This window comes from Carassius gibelio, chromosome A4 (genome assembly GCF_023724105.1).
Source record: "Carassius gibelio isolate Cgi1373 ecotype wild population from Czech Republic chromosome A4, carGib1.2-hapl.c, whole genome shotgun sequence".
In the NCBI taxonomy this organism is placed as follows: Eukaryota; Metazoa; Chordata; class Actinopteri; order Cypriniformes; family Cyprinidae; genus Carassius; species Carassius gibelio.
The window spans coordinates 31,163,557-31,183,656 of NC_068374.1; the positions used below are offsets into that span (position 1 = coordinate 31,163,557).

Below are 20,100 nucleotides of genomic sequence, written 5' to 3' on the forward strand. Positions count from 1 at the left end.
GGCAGGTATTTTCAGTTTTTCATTTTGATGTATTGTAGTGACATAAATTATTTATCAACAGTGCATACACTGACAGGTTTAAACTGAAACTGAATATTTTTTTGTCATTTGCCTAAACATGACAAAATCTTTTAATATCATATACTCTCAATATCTGATATTTTCCATGTATATTTCACAATATGCCATAATTAAATTTAATTTGTGGCATACGTGTGAAAACTACAGCTATGCCGTTGCCTTATATTTTCTCAGTCAGCCAACTTACAAGAAAGTGCACATACTGTATCACGTAGGTGGCAAATGTCTCACAGAATGTCTGCATCACACACACAGCGCAAGACAGCGCCGTAATCCTCTTGGATGAGCTCTGAATTTTGGAGGTTGGAGGATTTGCTCCATCAAAGTCCAAAGACCACCCACTAGAACAGAAATGACAATAGCACTCAAATCTGGACACTTCCTTTGGGCTTATGCACCTCTAAAGCCCTGATTCTAATGGTCCACACATACACTCAAATATGTCGATGTGCAGCTCACAAGACATGTTTAAGAGTGAGACGTTTTGTATGAGAAGTGCTTGTGTATGTGTGAGTTGTTGAACATGCTATTCTCGCTGCACGTACTGTATGTGTCTGTGTGAACGTGCACGGGCCTGCATTCATCCACTTTAATTGCTCTCTTTTTGAAGTGAAAAGAACAGAAGCTGTCTGTCAGATTCACAGTGAAATTTAAGCTATTGCTGCCTTGAAAGTGCTTTTGAAATCAAAGACAAAGGGCCCAAGAAGATAGAAACTAATAACAACAAGCAGCAGAAATGTCCGGATTTGGTGTTTTGGGCTGAAATCGGCATGCTTTTTTTCCCCCCGTTTTCACAAAAATCTTATCACAAAAGCTTTGGGCTCGTCTTCTCCATCCTCCTTCTTGCTGGCATTTTGTATTTGTGTGATTGATTGCTTCCAAAGACTTTTTTTTTTTTTTTGCTTTGTGTTTTTTTAGAGAATGACTCCATTGTTAAATGGTGATTCTCTCTGTAATTCTGCTTTTGAAGTAGTCTGGCCGTTTGTGGAATCTAATCTAAGAGAGAAAAGGGAACGCAAGAAGGAGAGAAAAGAAAGGCAATGAGTATACGGAGATGAACATATGCACAGGGAGATTTTCACACTTTTGCATTGCCTACACATGGATGTGAAACCAATGTTGCACAACATAAACACAATATGGAATAGTTATCTTTTTTTGGATGCGAGGACGCACGTTAGCACGTTATGCCTTTATGTGGTGAGAATATAGATGAGCAGAAGGAGATCTGGTGAGTCGTGATCTCAAAAAACAGGGTTGTGGATGGCAGGGGAAAAAATGCTAAATTGAAAACATTACAAAGCAACTAAACATAAAATGTTGCATAATTAGAATAGTTAAATAAACAGACATCGATTTTTAAAATCCCATCCCTGTATCTTTACAGGCTTTACATCTAATTGAGCACTATGGTGTTTTGCCACTACTGTATTTTCTTTAATATATATATATATATTAGTGCTGTCAAAATTAGCGCGTTAACGCATTCGATTAATTTGAAATATTTAACGCGTTAAAAAAAAATAACGCAATTAACGCGGTTGCAGTTTTTTTTTATTTCCAGTTGTGGCCTATGTGTGTTCAACGTGCAAAGAAATATGCATAAGCAACCCGTTCTCATCAGTCTGCGTATAAATAACACGACTTTACACTTTCTATTTGCGTGTAATGCATACGCCAAATGCCATTTTTGCGTGCATATGATACGCCAATCCTTCCCATTAATTTCGGTGGAGAGCAGATGCGTCCAAATAACACGCATCATCTTCAGCGGCAGTGACGTCACTAGCGTGGCTCGTTCAGTTCACCTGATGCGCGTACACCTTCAAACAGGTAAGCAAGGGTAAATATATTTTTTTATTCTTCTTTTTGTAATGATATCACGTGGTTAAGCGTATTGTTTTAATTATTTCAGTATTTCTGCATCACGTTAGACAGGGCCGTGTTTTTAAAGGGCAGTTTATGCTCAAATTATGGGTCAGTGGGCTGCTCAGCTAGCCTACCATTGTCATTAGCCTAAGCTAACCTGTACTGTTTATAGACCTGTTGCAGTTTTAAATAAATTTATGATGTGACATATGGGTCTTCAGCTTTTAGACATGACTAATACAAGCACAACAAAGCACCCAACCCAATATCGCGTGATAATCGTGATCGTGTAAAAAGTCCACACATTTAGCATATTTTTACAATACTAGCCTAACTTTTGCTTGACCACGTCATGTGTAGCCAATACACACACAGTAACTACAGCATATTTACCATGCTTCTCCTACTGTAACCGTAGTTTTACTCTGGACTTTGTAACGCACATAACCACGACATTTACTATGGGTTTACCATAGTAACCATAGTTTTACTCTGGTATTTGTAGTTACTAACACACAATAACCACGACATTTACTATGGGTTTACCATAGTAACCATAGTTTTACTCTGGTATTTGTAGTTACTAACACACAATAACCACGACATTTACTATGGGTTTACCATAGTAACCATAGTTTTACTCTGGTATTTGTAGTTACTAACACACAATAACCACGACATTTACTATGGGTTTACCATAGTAACCATAGTTTTACTCTGGTATTTGTATTTACTAACACACAATAACCACGACATTTACTATGGGTTTACCATAGTAACCATAGTTTTACTCTGGTATTTGTAGTTACTAACACACAATAACCACGACATTTACTATGGGTTTACCATAGTAACCATAGTTTTACTCTGGTATTTGTATTTACTAACACACAATAACCACAACACTTACCAGGATTTTACCACAGTAACTGTTTTTACTCTACACTATTTGTAAAGCACAGTAACCACTAAGTTTGCCATGCCTTTAATATCTTTTTGTGATGTAATTGTAATTCAGTGTTTTTTCTGTCTTGCAGTTACGTCGGATTACATACTCCACAACAACCTGTAATCCAGCAGATCTTTAAAGAAGCCATCTCTTGTCAAATCTCTCTCTCTCTCTCTCTCTCTCTCTCTCTCTCTCTCTCGCTCTGCTAGAATTAACAGGGAACTTCAACTCCACGCTCCCAATGCTGATATTGAAGAAGCTGTCAAGGGGGCTGAACAAGTCCTTCAAAGGATCAACCCTTCACAGGTAATGTTGAAGACTCTTAGTTATAACTGATTTGCTTTAATGAACGCATCCTTATATTATGTGTTAATCAAATATTTTGGTCACAGATCATTTTAACACACTGTCTCAACATGTTTATATTTCAGGAAGGCCTGTCATGAGATTTGAATTTGACCATCTTGTGCATTTATGAAGAAGACCAAAAGCTGCAAAGGCAAACACTTCCAATGGTACGTCAGATACATTTTTCTCAGCATTTGATGTTTCTTAAATTTTGGTTCACTTAGCCCATCAGGAAGAACACTCAACAAAGAGCATGTTGTAGTAGTAATAATTCATCCAATAATCATATTATATTGCACAAGCGTACTTGTACAAAATTCTACAACTTTTACTCCTACTGCTGTTATTGGCCATTACCACAGCTCCCATCAGATTGTGCCCATTGTAAGAGTGTTTATATCATGAAGTTTAAATGAAGTCCATTGTATTCTTTATTAATCTTTACAAATTGGTGCCGCCCCTTCCTGTTTCAACAGTACATGATATCTGTCCACACCTCATAGTCTGCCTTTCTTTCTATGGTGACGTTACTGAACACATCTGTCTTAGAAGCAAGAGAATGGAAATCCTAGTTTAACTTTTCAAGTGCTACAAATCAGATCTTCAATGAATTTGGGCAATCAGATCACTTAAAGTTGTTCACACAAAGACCAATAACTATAATGAGAAGTATTTTAGCATCCACACCAACAGACAATACTGTTCTCTTAAATCTCTTAAATGTTCCCCTCATTCTGTTAAATTTATACACAAAATTCTGCATTTCTCTGCCTTTTTCACTTCATCTTCATGCTGTACTCCCTCACTCACACATTCTTTTATGCTCTGTTGTAAGGCAGAAACTGAGAGTTTGCATGATGGCATTTTCTCAGACGCTGAATCTGATGTGTACAGATGAACTCAGGAGCCTACTAGAGTTGCCAAGGAACTTGTGATTGAAGTATATAATTATATCTGCTTTATTTATATTTTTAAACAACAATAATGATTAAACATGGGGTCAATAAATATTTTCTTGTTTTACAGCTGAAGACCAGAAACGCAAAGAAAATCAGTCAAACCAGTCCTAAAGAAATGAGGAATGAACATGGACTTCTTGTGCCCCAAAAGAAAAGACAGAAAGGTGAAAAGTTTCACATTTCAATTTGTATGTCTGAATTCAATGCAGTTATGTGTGGTACAACATTGATGTTGATCTCTCAAAAGACTTTTCAAGTCCGCAGTTATAGTTTTTCACATATACATCTTTTTTATAGCTCCTAAAATGAGCAAATAAGCTGTGCATCATCTCTGTGATTTGGGAAGGAAATGACTGAATATGGTGAGTACTGACACCTGCAACTGTATTCACCAACACTATTACTCTAGAATGGTTATTGCTGTTATTGCTGACTTATTGTTTTGTCTGTTTGTTTGAATTAAGATGAAGCCAATTGATGAAGATATCAATTGAATGGCCACCGAGTGCATCACTGCTACCTGAACCCATCAGTTATCTTCTGTGAAGACTGCATTCACAAACCGCTCTACTGCAACAGCTCAGATGTTACGGCCTGTAAAAGTAAACATCACAGCTAAACAACGAGAGCTAGTTGTGGTGGGATTCTTTTGGCCAATATCCCCAACAAGAATCAATGTTAAGTCCAGTGCAACAATTATAAATAAAAATACTATATATTGTTTATTGATTTACTATAACCTAAATACATGTTTTGGCCCTCCAGGACATCTAGACCAGGTGGAGTGTGAGGAGGACCGTCAGAGACTCCAGCCAGCCGAGCCATGGATTGCTCTCACTGTTACCATCAGGCAGACGTTATCACAGAACCTACACCAGCAGACAGTGAGACAAGTTCCTTTCACAGGCAATCAGACTGAACTGAACTCATACCAGTAAAACCATACCCACCCCACCAACCTCATATGCCCTGCACTCTTATCAGTTATGCTGACTGGACTCAATATTATTATGCACCCTGACATTCTGTTTGCACTAATTCATACCGTGCTTTACTGCAGAGATGTATGTGTACTGTGATTATTATTGTTTTCAATTCATGCTCTTTGTATAGCATAATTTTTAACATATATTGTTCTCTACCTGAATTGAGTCCCTTATATATGTGTGTTTCATATATATATATTCAGAATTTGTATTTCATATATATTCATGAATTAATTCATTTGTCATCCATACTGTCACGCTGCAGTCTGCACCCAAGACTTTCATCACCTATATACTTGTGTTCATTGTATTGTGACAATAAAGATATTTGATTTAAATTAGTTACATGTCTTTTGTTCATCAGTTGTGCTGTAGGGTGCTGCATAACAACTGCAAAAAAAAATGTATGACATGGAAGATTATGATATGTCCAGGACATGGACAAGCAAGAAGAGGAAGAAAAGCAGGAGAGCTCTAAAAACTTGATGTGATTCTTTGGGGCTCAAGACATTTCACCATGCATGCATTTGCATGGTTTCATCTGATTAGAAAAACATGGTTTTAACATAACCCATTTTTAATATTGTTAAAAATTGTATATCATTTGTCTTAATACACTACTTTAGTTGTCTTTATGTTGTATCCTCCAGTAAAGTACTGCACATGGTGTTGGATAATAAAGTAGGGTGAATATTCTATATTAAGAATGGTGTTTGGTAAATACACCATTTAATTTTGTAAACAATAGATAAATGTGTTTTAATTAAGAAATGAACATTTGGTTACATTAATGACATTCAGTTAGATGAAGGGCAGGCTGAAAGCTGCATTAGAAGATACTGCATGGACTATAATGCTGCAGGAATTTCATGTACAACTGAAGGTGATGGACAAGGGAAAGATCAACATGAATCCAGTACTGTATAATAAGCAAGATGAGCATGCACATTACTGATGTTTAGTACCCGAGCAGGACAAATATGAGGAGTATTTTACACAGAGACACAAATTAGCTCTTAATATTATGATTCTTTGCATTGCATGAATTGTATGGCTTTGCACTATAAACTACACACTCTCTGTACCTTGTCTTACTGAATGACACATTGACACTGTGAAAGTACAATGAAGTGTCACAGTATGTATTGGTTGTTTAAATTGGTGTCTTTGTTTACTTTCAATACTGTATCCTTGCACCTGATATAATTCAATATTTGGAGCCTATTCCAAATAGGCACTGATGTATATTTTTATGGTTCTATTCTTATTCTAAGATAAACATGACTTACAACTTACATATTGACAATTTGTTGAAAAGAAAAACTTAAAAATTATGACTCAGCACAGTCTGTTGTCCATGATGAGAAAAGGTATTTGTATGTTTTACTGCCCTTCCATCTTCAAGGGCCCAGTAGAGTCCCCTAGAAGAGCAAAAAAATGTAAATTTCAAATGGCTGTAAATCAAAGTCTGATTATAGTGTCAAAGAAAAAATTGGCAGGACAACTACTTATGCTATGCTAATTAAATAATGTTGGACAGAGTTTTCAAACATATATGGAAAGGTGGTATAAAGGTGTTTAAAAAAGTGCACTTAGTAAAATATCGAATTTCAGCCTGCCTCTTAAATATGTCATTAATTTTTACACAATGAACATGTTTAGATGACCCTTTGTTAAAAAAGATTGCATTTTCCCATTTTTTTAATTATTAAACATTTTAAACTACATTACCCATAAGCCTCTGCCATTCTATCGTTTGAACGCGAGTAATATTAGCGCTGGTATTTGGAGTTTATTGGAGTTGTGCTTAGGGTTAGGGTTACGATTTCGGTAAATAGGTAATTTCTCACGACATAGCAACACTGCATTGTTAACTGAAGGTGTTACTGACGTAATCATTACAGTCAAACGGACTTTGCAACATTAAGCGGTTTATAATTTGGGTTAAAAGATAGTCCAATCACAGCGAGTTCTGCGAGAGCCAAGGGAACGTCAAAGCCAATGGCAACCCAGTTGAGCAGAGGCGTCACACTAACTTGTACATATATGGTCATTTATGCCGGGAGCTTCCGGGTTCCTGTAGTGAATGGACAGAAGCTGCAGTTACCCTGATGCAGCAAGAAATACGTTGATTAAAGGTGTTTTTTTGTTTTGTGTTTTAACGAAGGTATAATGATTCCCATTGTATTGAATAGGCTACATTGTTTACACTAATATTAGTGTACAGTACTTAAACTCAAAAGTTTGCATATACTGTGTGAAAAATAAATGTCAAAATGTTTCATTTGCTTAAAAAAAACACCTCTGAAGATTATTTAAACACAATATTTTTCTACTACTCAATTTTCCTTCTGTAATATTTACAATGTATTTATAGTGTATTAAAGGTAAACAATTTATCACATCTACGTTTCATGGAAATGGACCCTAAAAACTTGCCATTCTTAGATCCACCAGTTGAACTATAGGAATAGAAAACAAACAAACAAACATCATGACATCAATCACTCATTGTCTAGTCATTTTACAGTGTTTATTGATATGTCAAACTTTTCGCAGATAAACATAGTGCCCAGAACAGTCTCTCTCCAGTTTATTCCACTATGAAAAAAAAGAAAAGTTGATAAAAAAAAAAAATGCATAGAGGTAACTAAGTGAAAACAAACAAACAAAATTGCAACAGAAACTCCCTTCAAAAAACATAAGTTTAATATTCAAAAATAAAAAGGGAATTTGTTTACAGAAATCCTGACAAAAGATGCCAAAGAATAATCAAGGCTACAGTTGAAAATATATTGTTTTCTTCCCTTTATCAACCAAATAGGCAAAAATGATTAAGAACAATGCTATTTTACAATTATAACCTTTAAAAACATATATCCTGTAATCATTGTTTGCTTCTATTGTGAATAAATGCAAAACAAATAAATGGTTAATAATTATTATTATTATTATTATGTGTATATATATATATATACAGGAGTGCTTATAGTAGAGATTGGAGTGATGAATGTAGAGGAAAAATGAATACAAGCAGAAATGCTAAGACTGGAGGTTGGCAGTAAAGGACTGAGAGCAGATGTGTCACACAAGAGAGGAAGATCTGGAAGCTTTTGAATGGGCTGATATTGTGAAGAGCTGATGAAGAATGATTAAGTAATCTGTGAGAAATCCTGCAAGAAGAAACAAAGATAATTTATCACATTATGAACAACAAAAACACTGACAACAACAAATGGCAGAATACAACATACTGTAACTGCAGTGTGCATAGCAGTAATTGTACAGTATTGTCTGTTGGTGTGGATGCTAAAATACTTCTCATTATAGTTATTGGTCTTTGTGTGAACAACTTTAAGTGATCTGATTGCCCAAATTCATTGAAGATCTGATTTGTAGCACTTGAAAAGTTAAACTAGGATTTCCATTCTCTTGCTTCTAAGACAGATGTGTTCAGTAACATCACCATAGAAAGAAAGGCAGACTATGAGGTGTGGACAGATATCATGTACTGTTGAAACAGGAAGGGGCGGCACCAATTTGTAAAGATTAATAAAGAATACAATGGACTTCATTTAAACTTCATGATATAAACACTCTTACAATGGGCACAATCTGATGGGAGCTGTGGTAATGGCCAATAACAGCAGTAGGAGTAAAAGTTGTAGAATTTTGTACAAGTACGCTTGTGCAATATAATATGATTATTGGATGAATTATTACTACTACAACATGCTCTTTGTTGAGTGTTCTTCCTGATGGGCTAAGTGAACCAAAATTTAAGAAACATCAAATGCTGAGAAAAATGTATCTGACGTACCAAGTGTTTGCCTTTGCAGCTTTTGGTCTTCTTCATAAATGCACAAGATGGTCAAATTCAAATCTCATGACAGGCCTTCCTGAAATATAAACATGTTGAGACAGTGTGTTAAAATGATCTGTGACCAAAATATTTGATTAACACATAATATAAGGATGCGTTCATTAAAGCAAATCAGTTATAACTAAAAGTCTTCAACATTACCTGTGAAGGGTTGATCCTTTGAAGGACTTGTTCAGCCCCCTTGACAGCTTCTTCAATATCAGCATTGGGAGCGTGGAGTTGAAGTTCCCTGTTAATTCTAGCAGAGCGAGAGAGAGAGAGAGAGAGAGAGAGAGAGAGAGAGAGAGATTTGACAAGAGATGGCTTCTTTAAAGATCTGCTGGATTACAGGTTGTTGTGGAGTATGTAATCCGACGTAACTGCAAGACAGAAAAAACACTGAATTACAATTACATCACAAAAAGATATTAAAGGCATGGCAAACTTAGTGGTTACTGTGCTTTACAAATAGTGTAGAGTAAAAACAGTTACTGTGGTAAAATCCTGGTAAGTGTTGTGGTTATTGTGTGTTAGTAAATACAAATACCAGAGTAAAACTATGGTTACTATGGTAAACCCATAGTAAATGTCGTGGTTATTGTGTGTTAGTAACTACAAATACCAGAGTAAAACTATGGTTACTATGGTAAACCCATAGTAAATGTCGTGGTTATTGTGTGTTAGTAACTACAAATACCAGAGTAAAACTATGGTTACTATGGTAAACCCATAGTAAATGTCATGGTTATTGTGTGTTAGTAACTACAAATACCAGAGTAAAACTATGGTTACTATGGTAAACCCATAGTAAATGTCGTGGTTATTGTGTGTTAGTAACTACAAATACCAGAGTAAAACTATGGTTACTATGGTAAACCCATAGTAAATGTCGTGGTTATGTGCGTTACAAAGTCCAGAGTAAAACTACGGTTACAGTAGGAGAAGCATGGTAAATATGCTGTAGTTACTGTGTGTGTATTGGCTACACATGACGTGGTCAAGCAAAAGTTAGGCTAGTATTGTAAAAATATGCTAAATGTGTGGACTTTTTACACGATCACGATTATCACGCGATATTGGGTTGGGTGCTTTGTTGTGCTTGTATTAGTCATGTCTAAAAGCTGAAGACCCATATGTCACATCATAAATTTATTTAAAACTGCAACAGGTCTATAAACAGTACAGGTTAGCTTAGGCTAATGACAATGGTAGGCTAGCTGAGCAGCCCACTGACCCATAATTTGAGCATAAACTGCCCTTTAAAAACACGGCCCTGTCTAACGTGATGCAGAAATACTGAAATAATTAAAACAATACGCTTAACCACGTGATATCATTACAAAAAGAAGAATAAAAAAATATATTTACCCTTGCTTACCTGTTTGAAGGTGTACGCGCATCAGGTGAACTGAACGAGCCACGCTAGTGACGTCACTGCCGCTGAAGATGATGCGTGTTATTTGGACGCATCTGCTCTCCACCGAAATTAATGGGAAGGATTGGCGTATCATATGCACGCAAAAATGGCATTTGGCGTATGCATTACACGCAAATAGAAAATGTAAAGTCGTGTTATTTATACGCAGACTGATGAGAACGGGTTGGCATAAGACCAAGGAAGGACTTTTAGACGGAAAGTTTCAGTATAAAACTCTGCCGGATTACTCTTCAGTCTGCCACAAGAAACATTACTCTTCATTTAGTCTGCCACAAGAAACAGCAACATTAAAATCATGAATTCAAATGTCATTTAAAAAAAAAAAATAAATCAGCGTAATAAAGCGTAAATCAGACCTTTCTGTAACGCTAACGTTTATAAGCTTAAATGAAAATAACGAAATAATTGTGTAGCGGAGTATTTTTTGTACACCGTGCCGCGAACTGTCAATCACTCCTGTACGCGTGCATCACTGTCCTCGCAGCTGCAGCAACTTGCGCTCTCTCTCTTCATCAAGCTTTAAAACAAAAAGGGGACGAAAAGATCATATTGTCTTTGTGCATAGGCTATAGATTAATTAGATAAATGAATATCTAAATTTGTGCCTTGCCGTCTACGGTATTTTTTTAGAACTTAGAAAAAAGATGCTGCAGCCAATGAGCAGCCAGCGGGGGCTGCAGGACGACTCAACCTCCGCAGACAGTTTTTAATGTTTATCAGACAATAAATACTCAAGATTTTGCTTTAGTATAACTCACAACGAGTTTCACACACCTTCTCCGGCCACGATGAGTTGTTGACACTTAACAGTGGGAAAAGCGACACATGCGCTATTCACTTGTATAACTTAAGGGTGAATGGGTAATGTAGTTTCTGCTCTGGGTGGGATGAATTAGGAAGCTTGCATTGTGAAGGGCGCTCTGAAAATCGGCAGTGCAGGTAAAAGATTAAAACCTCTATTAAAACAGATGTCCAAATGAGCATACCGGCTCACTTAAAGCACTGGCAATAACTATACTTTGGAATTTTTTTGCAGTCCACTTAGAATTCAACATGGAAATTTTTGTTTTGTTTTTGTTTTTTATTGGCATTGATTGTTTTGAAATTCAAATGGTACTTACATGCCTGTGTTTTTATTTCTGTAATAAATATGGCTTTCAAGCCAACAGTTAATTTGGAGGATATTGATGATTTATTGCAGGTATGTTGTTTACATGAGAAAATCTGTGTTACAAGTTAAACAAAAATTCCAATAAACAATCATATTTTGAATTTAAATAGTTTCTTTGTCTTGAGTTGACATTAATTATTTACATTTTACATTTACATATCCAAAAAGTGTCAGTCTTTTAATTGCGATTAATCGCGATTAATCGCGATTAATTTTAAAAAATTGTGCGATTAATTAGTTAATTTTTTTTTAATCGATTGACAGCACTAATATATATATATATATATATATATATATATATATATATATTTTTTTTTTAAACATTTTAGTTTTGTATGCTAAATCAGTTTGAATACAAAGAGCACTTGAGATCCATTGAGGTAAATGACAATGTATAGTTGACAGGGTGATCAGGACCCTGAAGTGAAGCAGAGGGATCTGGTGTGACTCTCTGAAGGGATTTATTTTGTGATAATGAACAGCTAACTGTACAATTTTCATTGTTCTACAACTTTTTACATAGATATTTAGATAATATCTGTTATACGAGCAGAAACAAGACTGCATAGCAATTACAAGAAATGTGAAGAAATCTGTTGCCTGGTACAACAAAATCAGACTGGAGTATTCCATAGAGCTGTGCAATATAGAGAGTGTATTGACAGCTGTCCGAGAAAATGATGTTGAATTATGGATTTGACATGCATTAGATTTAGAAGATATGAACTCTCTTAAATCTGCTTGGAAATGAAATCGTATCATGGTAAAGCAAACGATTGAGCTGGAAGGTAGTTCTTTATTACGTGTATTACAAAAATGTTGAGCAACCATAAAAGATATCAGAGCTTTGCCTCTGGAAGGAGGCTTTAAATCTCCAAAACTCCTGTGCTGATCTTTGTGAAGCATCTGGCACACACACATAAAACTCTCAAATTTTGCCCAGGTCTTACTTTTACAATCATCTCTCAGTGATGGTAAAATTGTGCTTATGGCTGCAGATTTTTAGAGGTGCCATGGAGTATTGTGAATGTGTTAAGTGTCAGACAAATTGCTGTTAAGTCACACGTTTTGAACATAAGCATGTGTGAGTGTGTGTGTGTGTGTGTGTGTGTGTGTGTGTGTGTGTGTGTGTGGGTACACTCTGTCATTTGTTTTTTTAATTTTTGTAGGTCCTCAAAACCAGCACCCCCCACATCCTTCCTGCCCACAATTTAATTGCTGCTTTTCAAGGACTCGCTTGGCTGCGTATTTGCCAAAACACAGGCTGACTGAACTCTCCGTCACACCTCAAGCCTTACACTTTCTGACGCGTCTCATCTCTTTTATGACACTTTTCAAATAAAGGGAACATTTCCAGATGTTTGCCGTAATTTCGCCTCAGATCGGCAGGGCTGCGGGGAGACTGATTCGGAGAGAGGAGATTTGTGGGGACAGACTGTCTTTGTGTTTGTCAGGCGTGGACAGGTCCGCTCCCTGGTGCGGTGAAAATTTTATAGAACCGTGAAAAATGGAGACAGAGACGGAATGGGGAGTAATAATATTGTGCTTTTATTGATGTCAGAATTATGAAGTGCTACATTAATTTCCATTGTTCCAGAGAAAAGCTGGATCAATATCTGATTTATTACAAGCTGAAAAACACAAAAATACCCATGAGAGCTATAGCGATATTGATTTTTCTAGTTATTCTTAAGTCAGATCAGATAGAAATAGCTTTTTTGAGTGCATTGTCTATTAAATGATTCATAAAAGTCCTAATCTTGTAACCACAAATGACTTGGAAAGTTCTAGAAATTTGTTAGTAAAAAGTGTTGGGAGACCTGCATTAACTTAACCTGGAAACATTGCATGAATTAATAAATAAATAATGATACTCATTTAATGAAGGCACTTCTTCGTTGATGGCTGTTTTCTCTTTCCTCAGGCACTCTGCCATACGAGATCAAAATCGTTATAGCCGGGAACCACGAGCTGACGTTTGATCAGGAGTTTATGGCGGACCTGATAAAGCAGGATTTCTACTACTTTCCGTCGGCCTCCAAACTGAAGCCGGAGAACTATGAGAACGTTCAGTCCCTGCTCACCAACTGCATCTACCTGCAGGACTCTGATGTTACCGTCAGGGGCTTCCGCATCTACGGCTCACCGTGGTGAGTCTCTCTCTCACACGCGCGCTTTCTCAAGTCTTTCTGTCACTGTGTTTGTCACCATATGTTGTTGTGTTGTCCCTTCCCCCTCAAGTCTTCCTCATTTTTTGCTCCTTCTTCCCTCATTCTGTCTATTTCTCTTGTTAACACTTCTTTTGCCAACCCTACATGTCCTGCAGTTTACCTCTGTGCCAGTGTGTGTGAATAAGTGTGTTTGTGTGACTTGTAGGCCCTGCGTTCTATGTATAAACACAGATGTATTGTAACTGCATGCCAGATAATAGTTTTTTTTTTTATGAATTTGCTTGCACAACAGCGTGTGTGGGTGCAGTTTCTAAACCGAGGAGACAAATTGTTCAATAAAATCATTATTTTTGTTTTATTCACAAACAAAAAGTATTGTCGTCGCTTCATAACATCACGGTTGAAACACAGTGGGAAAAAAAAGTTTTCATTTAGGGGTTAGGGCTTGGTTTGGTAGGGAACAACCAACAGTAGAAGTGCATGATATCTTCTTTTTTTAACTATATGTGTGAATGGTGCAAAGTATGTGTGTGTGTGTGGCCCATCTAAGGTGTGTTCACTGACAGACGGCTTCTGCAAATATCACAGTAAGCCCTTATAACATCAGAGTTGATAAATAAGCATTTATTTGTGTGTGAGAGTGTGTGGCTTGTCAAGCTGATGGTGTTTACAACAGTCATGAACTCGTGAGCTTGAGTAAAACCATCTAGTACTAATCCACTCCGATATGTCCTGACAGAAATCCTCATCTCGTGCCAGCATGCTTGTGTGTGTGTGTGTGTGTGTTTACACCATGCGGACCTAATAAAACCACTGAGATCTGGTAATAGCATTCCACCATAGGCGAAGACAGACAGAAAGTGTGTCTGTGAGCCTCATCTCCCTCTTTGTAAGTGCTACATTCATTTCTGAGGCAAAACTCATCTCCATGGAGGTTTTAAGTCGCTGGATTTATGGGCCGAGTCCTGCATTGCTGCGGGCGATGGCTGCTTGTGATCTTTGCAGGGCTGCATCGCTCAGTAGAGTTGTCAATCTTCTTATCATTTCATTTCTATCTTTTCGGCTTCTTTATCTGCTGCTCTGTTCCTAAAGCTGTCTATTGAGACAGTATTTTAAGATGTATTAAGTGGCAGTGTTGTTCCAAATGGTAGGCAACATATTTGGTACCTTGTTTTGGCCAGATTCTCATCGTTGCATGTATCCTGCACAGAGGAAACAATCCCAGAAGGAATTTGGAAACATGATAATCCAAGAATGAATTGGGGAAAAAATGTATTCCAAATCAATCACTTATGAAGTTTCATTTAATTTACGATGGCACCTTAGAAAGCAGCTTCCTAGTCAGAAGTTATATGGCAGTAGGTTTATGTTGTCCATACAACTACATGTTTAGTGGAGACCACAGCAACATCAATTCACTTCTCTTAATCTCTCTCTTAGCAAGTTCTTTTTTACCTTTCACTTTATCTGCATTGTCAGAAAAATTTTTGTTATATTTGAACCTTCAGGAGTACAAAAGCTAGTCACTTGTACAGGACTCCTTTTCTACCACTAAAGGGTGCATATTGGTATTAATATACATACTTTAGCTGTAAATCAAATGTTTACCTTTTGACGGTACTGCCTCAGTTATAATCTTTTGTAACCCTAAATGTACAATATTTGTACTTAATTAACAGTGCAAGTAAATTTTTACATGCAGTCAGTGAGAGCAGTTCAAACTCAGTTTAGTCATTTTTTACAAATTCTTATGTTTAAGAACAACTTTAGCGCAATGGTAAGAAAAAAAATGCAGAGGTCTTGAGTAGAAGCATCAGGACCATATGTACCTGCTCTGATTTATTTAACAAAGCGGAAAATGTGGTTATGAGTTTTTTATATATATATATATTTTGGCCTGCAAAACAGTGTGTGTTGGTGTATTTTCTAAACTTGTAGGGGCAATTAAATAATAATAATAATTATTATTATTATTATTTTAGTTGTAGACATTTTATTTATAATAAATAAATGAATTAATTTATTAATTATTTTTTATTTAGCTTTTAAAAGTGAGGTTTAAATACAACAAACAAAAAACTGCTAATAAACTATCTTGCCATACACTTGTATAAAAAAACAACAACTAAGCAGTTAAAAAAAGGTGTTGTTTTTTCATTTTGATCTTGTCTTATCTCATCTAGTTTACAAAGCAACCAGGAAAGCCACTTGTTGGTTTTGAAATGCATTTTTAAATATAAAAAGCTTCAAACATGACACTATCACAGCGCTCATTGCGGAAGATGTTAAAAAACAGCATGAGTCTTGATGGCCAATGACATCAATCTGCATGTGTGCGGTTGTAGCAGCAATGCTTTAAACCCTCTAAGAGGGTTTTACCGTGCAGATCAAATGCTAAATTAAATACCTCTACTACAATAGAAATAGAAAAGTAATAAATAAGAGAACATCTGAGTGTAGTTGACCTCTCTAATCAACTATCTGGTTTTTGGACCCTTCCCTATACTCATAAACTGCATGCTTTTCACACACACGGCTAAATGAGATCTTGGAATGTTGCATTCTTTCCTAAATCCTGACTATTTGTCATGTGGTGATTCTGGAATGAAAAGAACTGCATGGGGAAACATGTGGCGTGTTTTTCTGTTCTGCTGACGCTAATGCAAGTTTACAAGTCATTTGTCATTTGTGTCTATTTGTGTGTGTTTGCGTCTGTGTGAGCTGGTGTGGGTGGATGAAGTATTAAGGATGGCTGTCCCTTTCAGAGCGCGTGAAGCACAAACAATGTGTAGGACCCACAGCACATATCGCTCAGAGCTAAACACACACACACAGCCTAAACTTTCCCTCATCTCCTGAGTACGCGCTCATACGGACAGTTACTCACAGACACGGTGACAAGTCACGATGATGCGTGGTGAACACAAACACATCCTGTGTGCCCTGCAGGGGGTTATCGTCAGTGGAAAGCTGCTAGCTGAATGTTTATGCACCAGCAGTAAAAGAGCAGGTAGAAGGTAATTAAGAAAAGTGCATTTTAACTCAGGAGATTAAAATGAAGTTGCACTGAAATCAAAAGACCTGTGCTATAATTTATATATTTAAAAACAAAAAAACCTGGTTGCCAACATATATGCATGTAGGTTTACATGTTATTGTAAACATGTTTCAGTCGTTAGAAATGTTGCTATTGTGTTTATGGATTACAAAGTATTTAAAGTAGTTTTAAGTATTTGGATTATATATACAATTATTGTAATATAATGTGAATTTTGTAGTATTTATTGTGAACTGTTTATAGTTTAATTTAATAATGTTTTTGATAAAAGATAGCAAAGATTTCAGGATGAAGTTATTTTAGTCGTACTGCTCACCCAATATGTGTGTATGTAAGTGGAATTGAAGCATTTTTAATTATGTTGTTTATGCTCTTTATGAAGAGAGGAGGAGAAGAGAATGAAAAGAGGAGGGGATAAAGAAGCAAGCAGACTTTTCCCCCAGTAAAAGTGAAATGAAAATAGAAGAAATGTTTGCTATCCATTGACTCCAAGAGGAATAATTAGCGCCAGAGATGTAAAAGACTCCGTAATTAGATTTTTTAATTATTGAGGATTTGCTTCTCCTCTGTAGTGCCCAATTAAAGAAGCTCATCAAAACAAAACCAAACAAAAAAGAAAGTTAGTTAAGTGAAAGACAGAGAGGATGTGTGTTTTCTTCTCTTCCGTTCTGCTATACCTTTCTCCCTTGTGTTTGATGACTCCTCTTCACTGATGAAGGGGACATGGCACGAGACTAATGAACGGCCCTTCATTTGGATGAAGCAAATGATTAAAAAGGAGTAGAGGAGGAACTGAGCCTAATGATGGCGAGGAAGAGGCCAGTGTGGTGGTGGATGTATATGAAACAGCTCGTTTAACTGCTTGACCTGGTCGGCACGGCTGTGTGAATTAATTAAAGTGGCGGCTGATGTGGAGAGTGATTTGAAAAAAGAGGAGAGATTAGTACAGTATCAGTCGTGTCTCCCCATGGGGAAAAGAGCTCACTGTTTCGGTTATGTAGGGCTGGCCACAGGAGGAGCTCCTCAATTAACATCTGAGATGCCTGAGGGATCGGCCTAGTCCTGTCATGTAGACCCATCACACTCACACACTTGAATTAGCCGCTATAAACACTGAGAAGTTATTCAACCGTGTCTCTTTCCAGCTGGTTGGGAAGATCTTAGGATTTTTAAAAATGCTTTTACACATGATCCATGTCTTGGGCTAAAACTACCAGGCATGAGCATTATAGGCTTTTATGAGGCTGTTTAGTAGCAAGGTTGTCTTGTTGTCCAGTTATCAGTAATTCATTTGAATTCATTAATTAAAATGGGCACTTTAGTCTCTCTTTTTTTTACCGCCATTTTTTGCTTATTAAAAAAAAATAGAAAATTTTATTGTTACGCAGAACAGTCAGATTGTTGTTGTTGTCCAATTTTTTTTAAGAATTTAAATTAATACTATGGCCCAGTTTTCATTTGTATTTATCAGTTCATTGTAATTCAAAAAAATAAGAATAATTTCACAATGGTGTTAAAACCTGTAACTATATAGGCCTAGAATAAAACAATATAAAATAACTTTATATTTTGTTATATTAATAATATAAAGATAAACATGTTTTGATCCTCTTTTTTAATAGCACTGTGCCATTCTTTCCTCAAAACCTTTTTAATATCTAACCCTGATAACTGCAAATGATATGCATAATCACTGGCTATACTTTGAAAGATCAGCAACAAACTGTTTTTTTGCAAATAAATAAATAAACTTTGAGCATTGGTCCAAGGGTTATCCTCTAATGCTTTACTCCATCGAGTTGAATGCATTGGGGAATTTTGACATGAATCAAGGGCCTTTAAGGTGTGGACCAACTACTGCAGCATCCAGCACTCCACTCTTTTCAGTTTCAGTGTCAGTCATTCTGCTGGCAACACGATAGAAACAAGAGACGTTTTTTATTTAAAGCGACTGACTGTGGGGCTTCATGTCTTGGCTGGATGTTACCTGTAAATTGGTCTCCAAGGCGAAACTCCTCGCTCACACTGCGCTTGTGTCTTCGCACATGTGAGTGTGCGCAGCTCTGGGGACTTTCTTTACATTCTGGTAAACACTGAATTTGTTTACCTGCAAAACAGACAAGATAATTCAGTTTATCTCTGTCCTTCTACATAATATCACTCACTTTATCAGTCGTATTCTGCATCCGATGTGAAAAAAAATGATTCAGAAAATAAATGATACACCATATTAAGCTAAAGATACAATGGTTCTTACCCATCCTGCGTTCATCTCGTTCTCTCTCTCTCTCGTGTCTTTCTCCGTCTGCTGTCTCTTCAGTGCTGGCTGTGGCGTGTGGTGGGGCGTCAGAGTTAGCTGCCCCACAGCGATGGCTAATCAACACACTTTCACAGTTCCTGAGAAGGAGGATATGTTACCCTCTCCCTCCCTTTTCCTCTTTTTCTCTCCTTCCATCACCACTCCTCTCTTTTCCGCACTCCTCTTTTCTTCTCCGTCTCCCTCCTCCTGGAGAACTTGGAAATAATTTGAGTCTCCTGGGTTTTTACACATTCTAATTTCCAACTAAATGGGACATCTGTTTGAGAAAAGGAAGATTTGCCACGGTTGCTACGGCAACTATAACTCTGTGGGAAAGAGAGGGGAAGAAGGAGGAAAAAAATGTCCAGCAGTTACACAGGCAGAATTAGCCGCTGATTTTAGCAGCATAGTCACAATCCCAGACAACCACTTCTGCGCTTCATCTGCTACGTTACCTCACTTTCTACATGTTAACTCTCTCTCTCTCTCCTGCTCATTACACCTCTCTTGCTCTCGATTCTGAACTGGATAGTTATTTTCTCCGCACAGCTGTGGAAGAATGAAAAGCAAAAGCATGTGGCAAAACTTGTGTGGCTAGTATTTTTTCCACCAATTTGAGCTGGAGACATTTTATTCCCTTACAAGGATGCACTTTCATACAAATATGATTATCTGGGGTATAAGGGTTCCTAAAAAAACATTCATTTTTTTAAGATCCTCATTTGAAAACAAAATGCATTGCTGTTATATTAGAAATTGAAATCTTTGGTAAAAGTAATGGTAGTTTTTTATTGTGTAGCTTTTTTTTTTTTTTTTTTTTTTTTTTACCAAAACTGTGTTTTGTCCATTTGTGTTTATTTATCAAATATATTATATGAATTAATCAATTAAAATGGTCACTATGTATTG

At 36.6% G+C, this 20,100-nt stretch overlaps 1 protein-coding gene and 2 long non-coding RNA genes across 11 annotated transcripts in view; 2 read left to right on the top strand and 1 right to left on the bottom strand.

The window, feature by feature from the left end:
* LOC127977131 (metallophosphoesterase domain-containing protein 1) overlaps positions 1 to 20,100 on the top strand; it is a 49,963-nt gene that overhangs the window by 7,700 nt on the left and 22,163 nt on the right. Inside the window, exon 4 of the mRNA XM_052581835.1 lies at positions 13,588 to 13,813. Coding sequence (XP_052437795.1) covers positions 13,588 to 13,813 — 226 coding nt within the window. The remainder of the gene's footprint in view (positions 1 to 13,587; positions 13,814 to 20,100) is intronic.
* LOC127977149 (uncharacterized) lies at positions 187 to 5,533 on the top strand. 6 transcript variants are annotated; one of them, XR_008158137.1, is made up of 8 exons: positions 187 to 1,924; positions 2,988 to 3,205; positions 3,331 to 3,414; positions 4,083 to 4,187; positions 4,274 to 4,370; positions 4,504 to 4,568; positions 4,671 to 4,883; positions 4,972 to 5,533. It is a non-coding gene; the product is annotated as an uncharacterized LOC127977149 (long non-coding RNA). The 6 variants fall into 6 exon arrangements; XR_008158130.1 differs by having other exon boundaries at positions 192 to 1,914; XR_008158138.1 differs by having other exon boundaries at positions 194 to 1,914; positions 3,109 to 3,205.
* LOC127977164 (uncharacterized) lies at positions 7,704 to 19,574 on the bottom strand. 4 transcript variants are annotated; one of them, XR_008158143.1, is made up of 5 exons: positions 19,150 to 19,574; positions 18,880 to 18,999; positions 9,217 to 9,434; positions 9,013 to 9,091; positions 7,704 to 8,365 (listed from the first exon to the last, which is right to left on the bottom strand). It is a non-coding gene; the product is annotated as an uncharacterized LOC127977164 (long non-coding RNA). The 4 variants fall into 4 exon arrangements; XR_008158142.1 differs by lacking the exons at positions 18,880 to 18,999; positions 19,150 to 19,574 and adding an exon at positions 10,423 to 11,887; XR_008158141.1 differs by lacking the exons at positions 18,880 to 18,999; positions 19,150 to 19,574 and adding an exon at positions 10,433 to 11,883.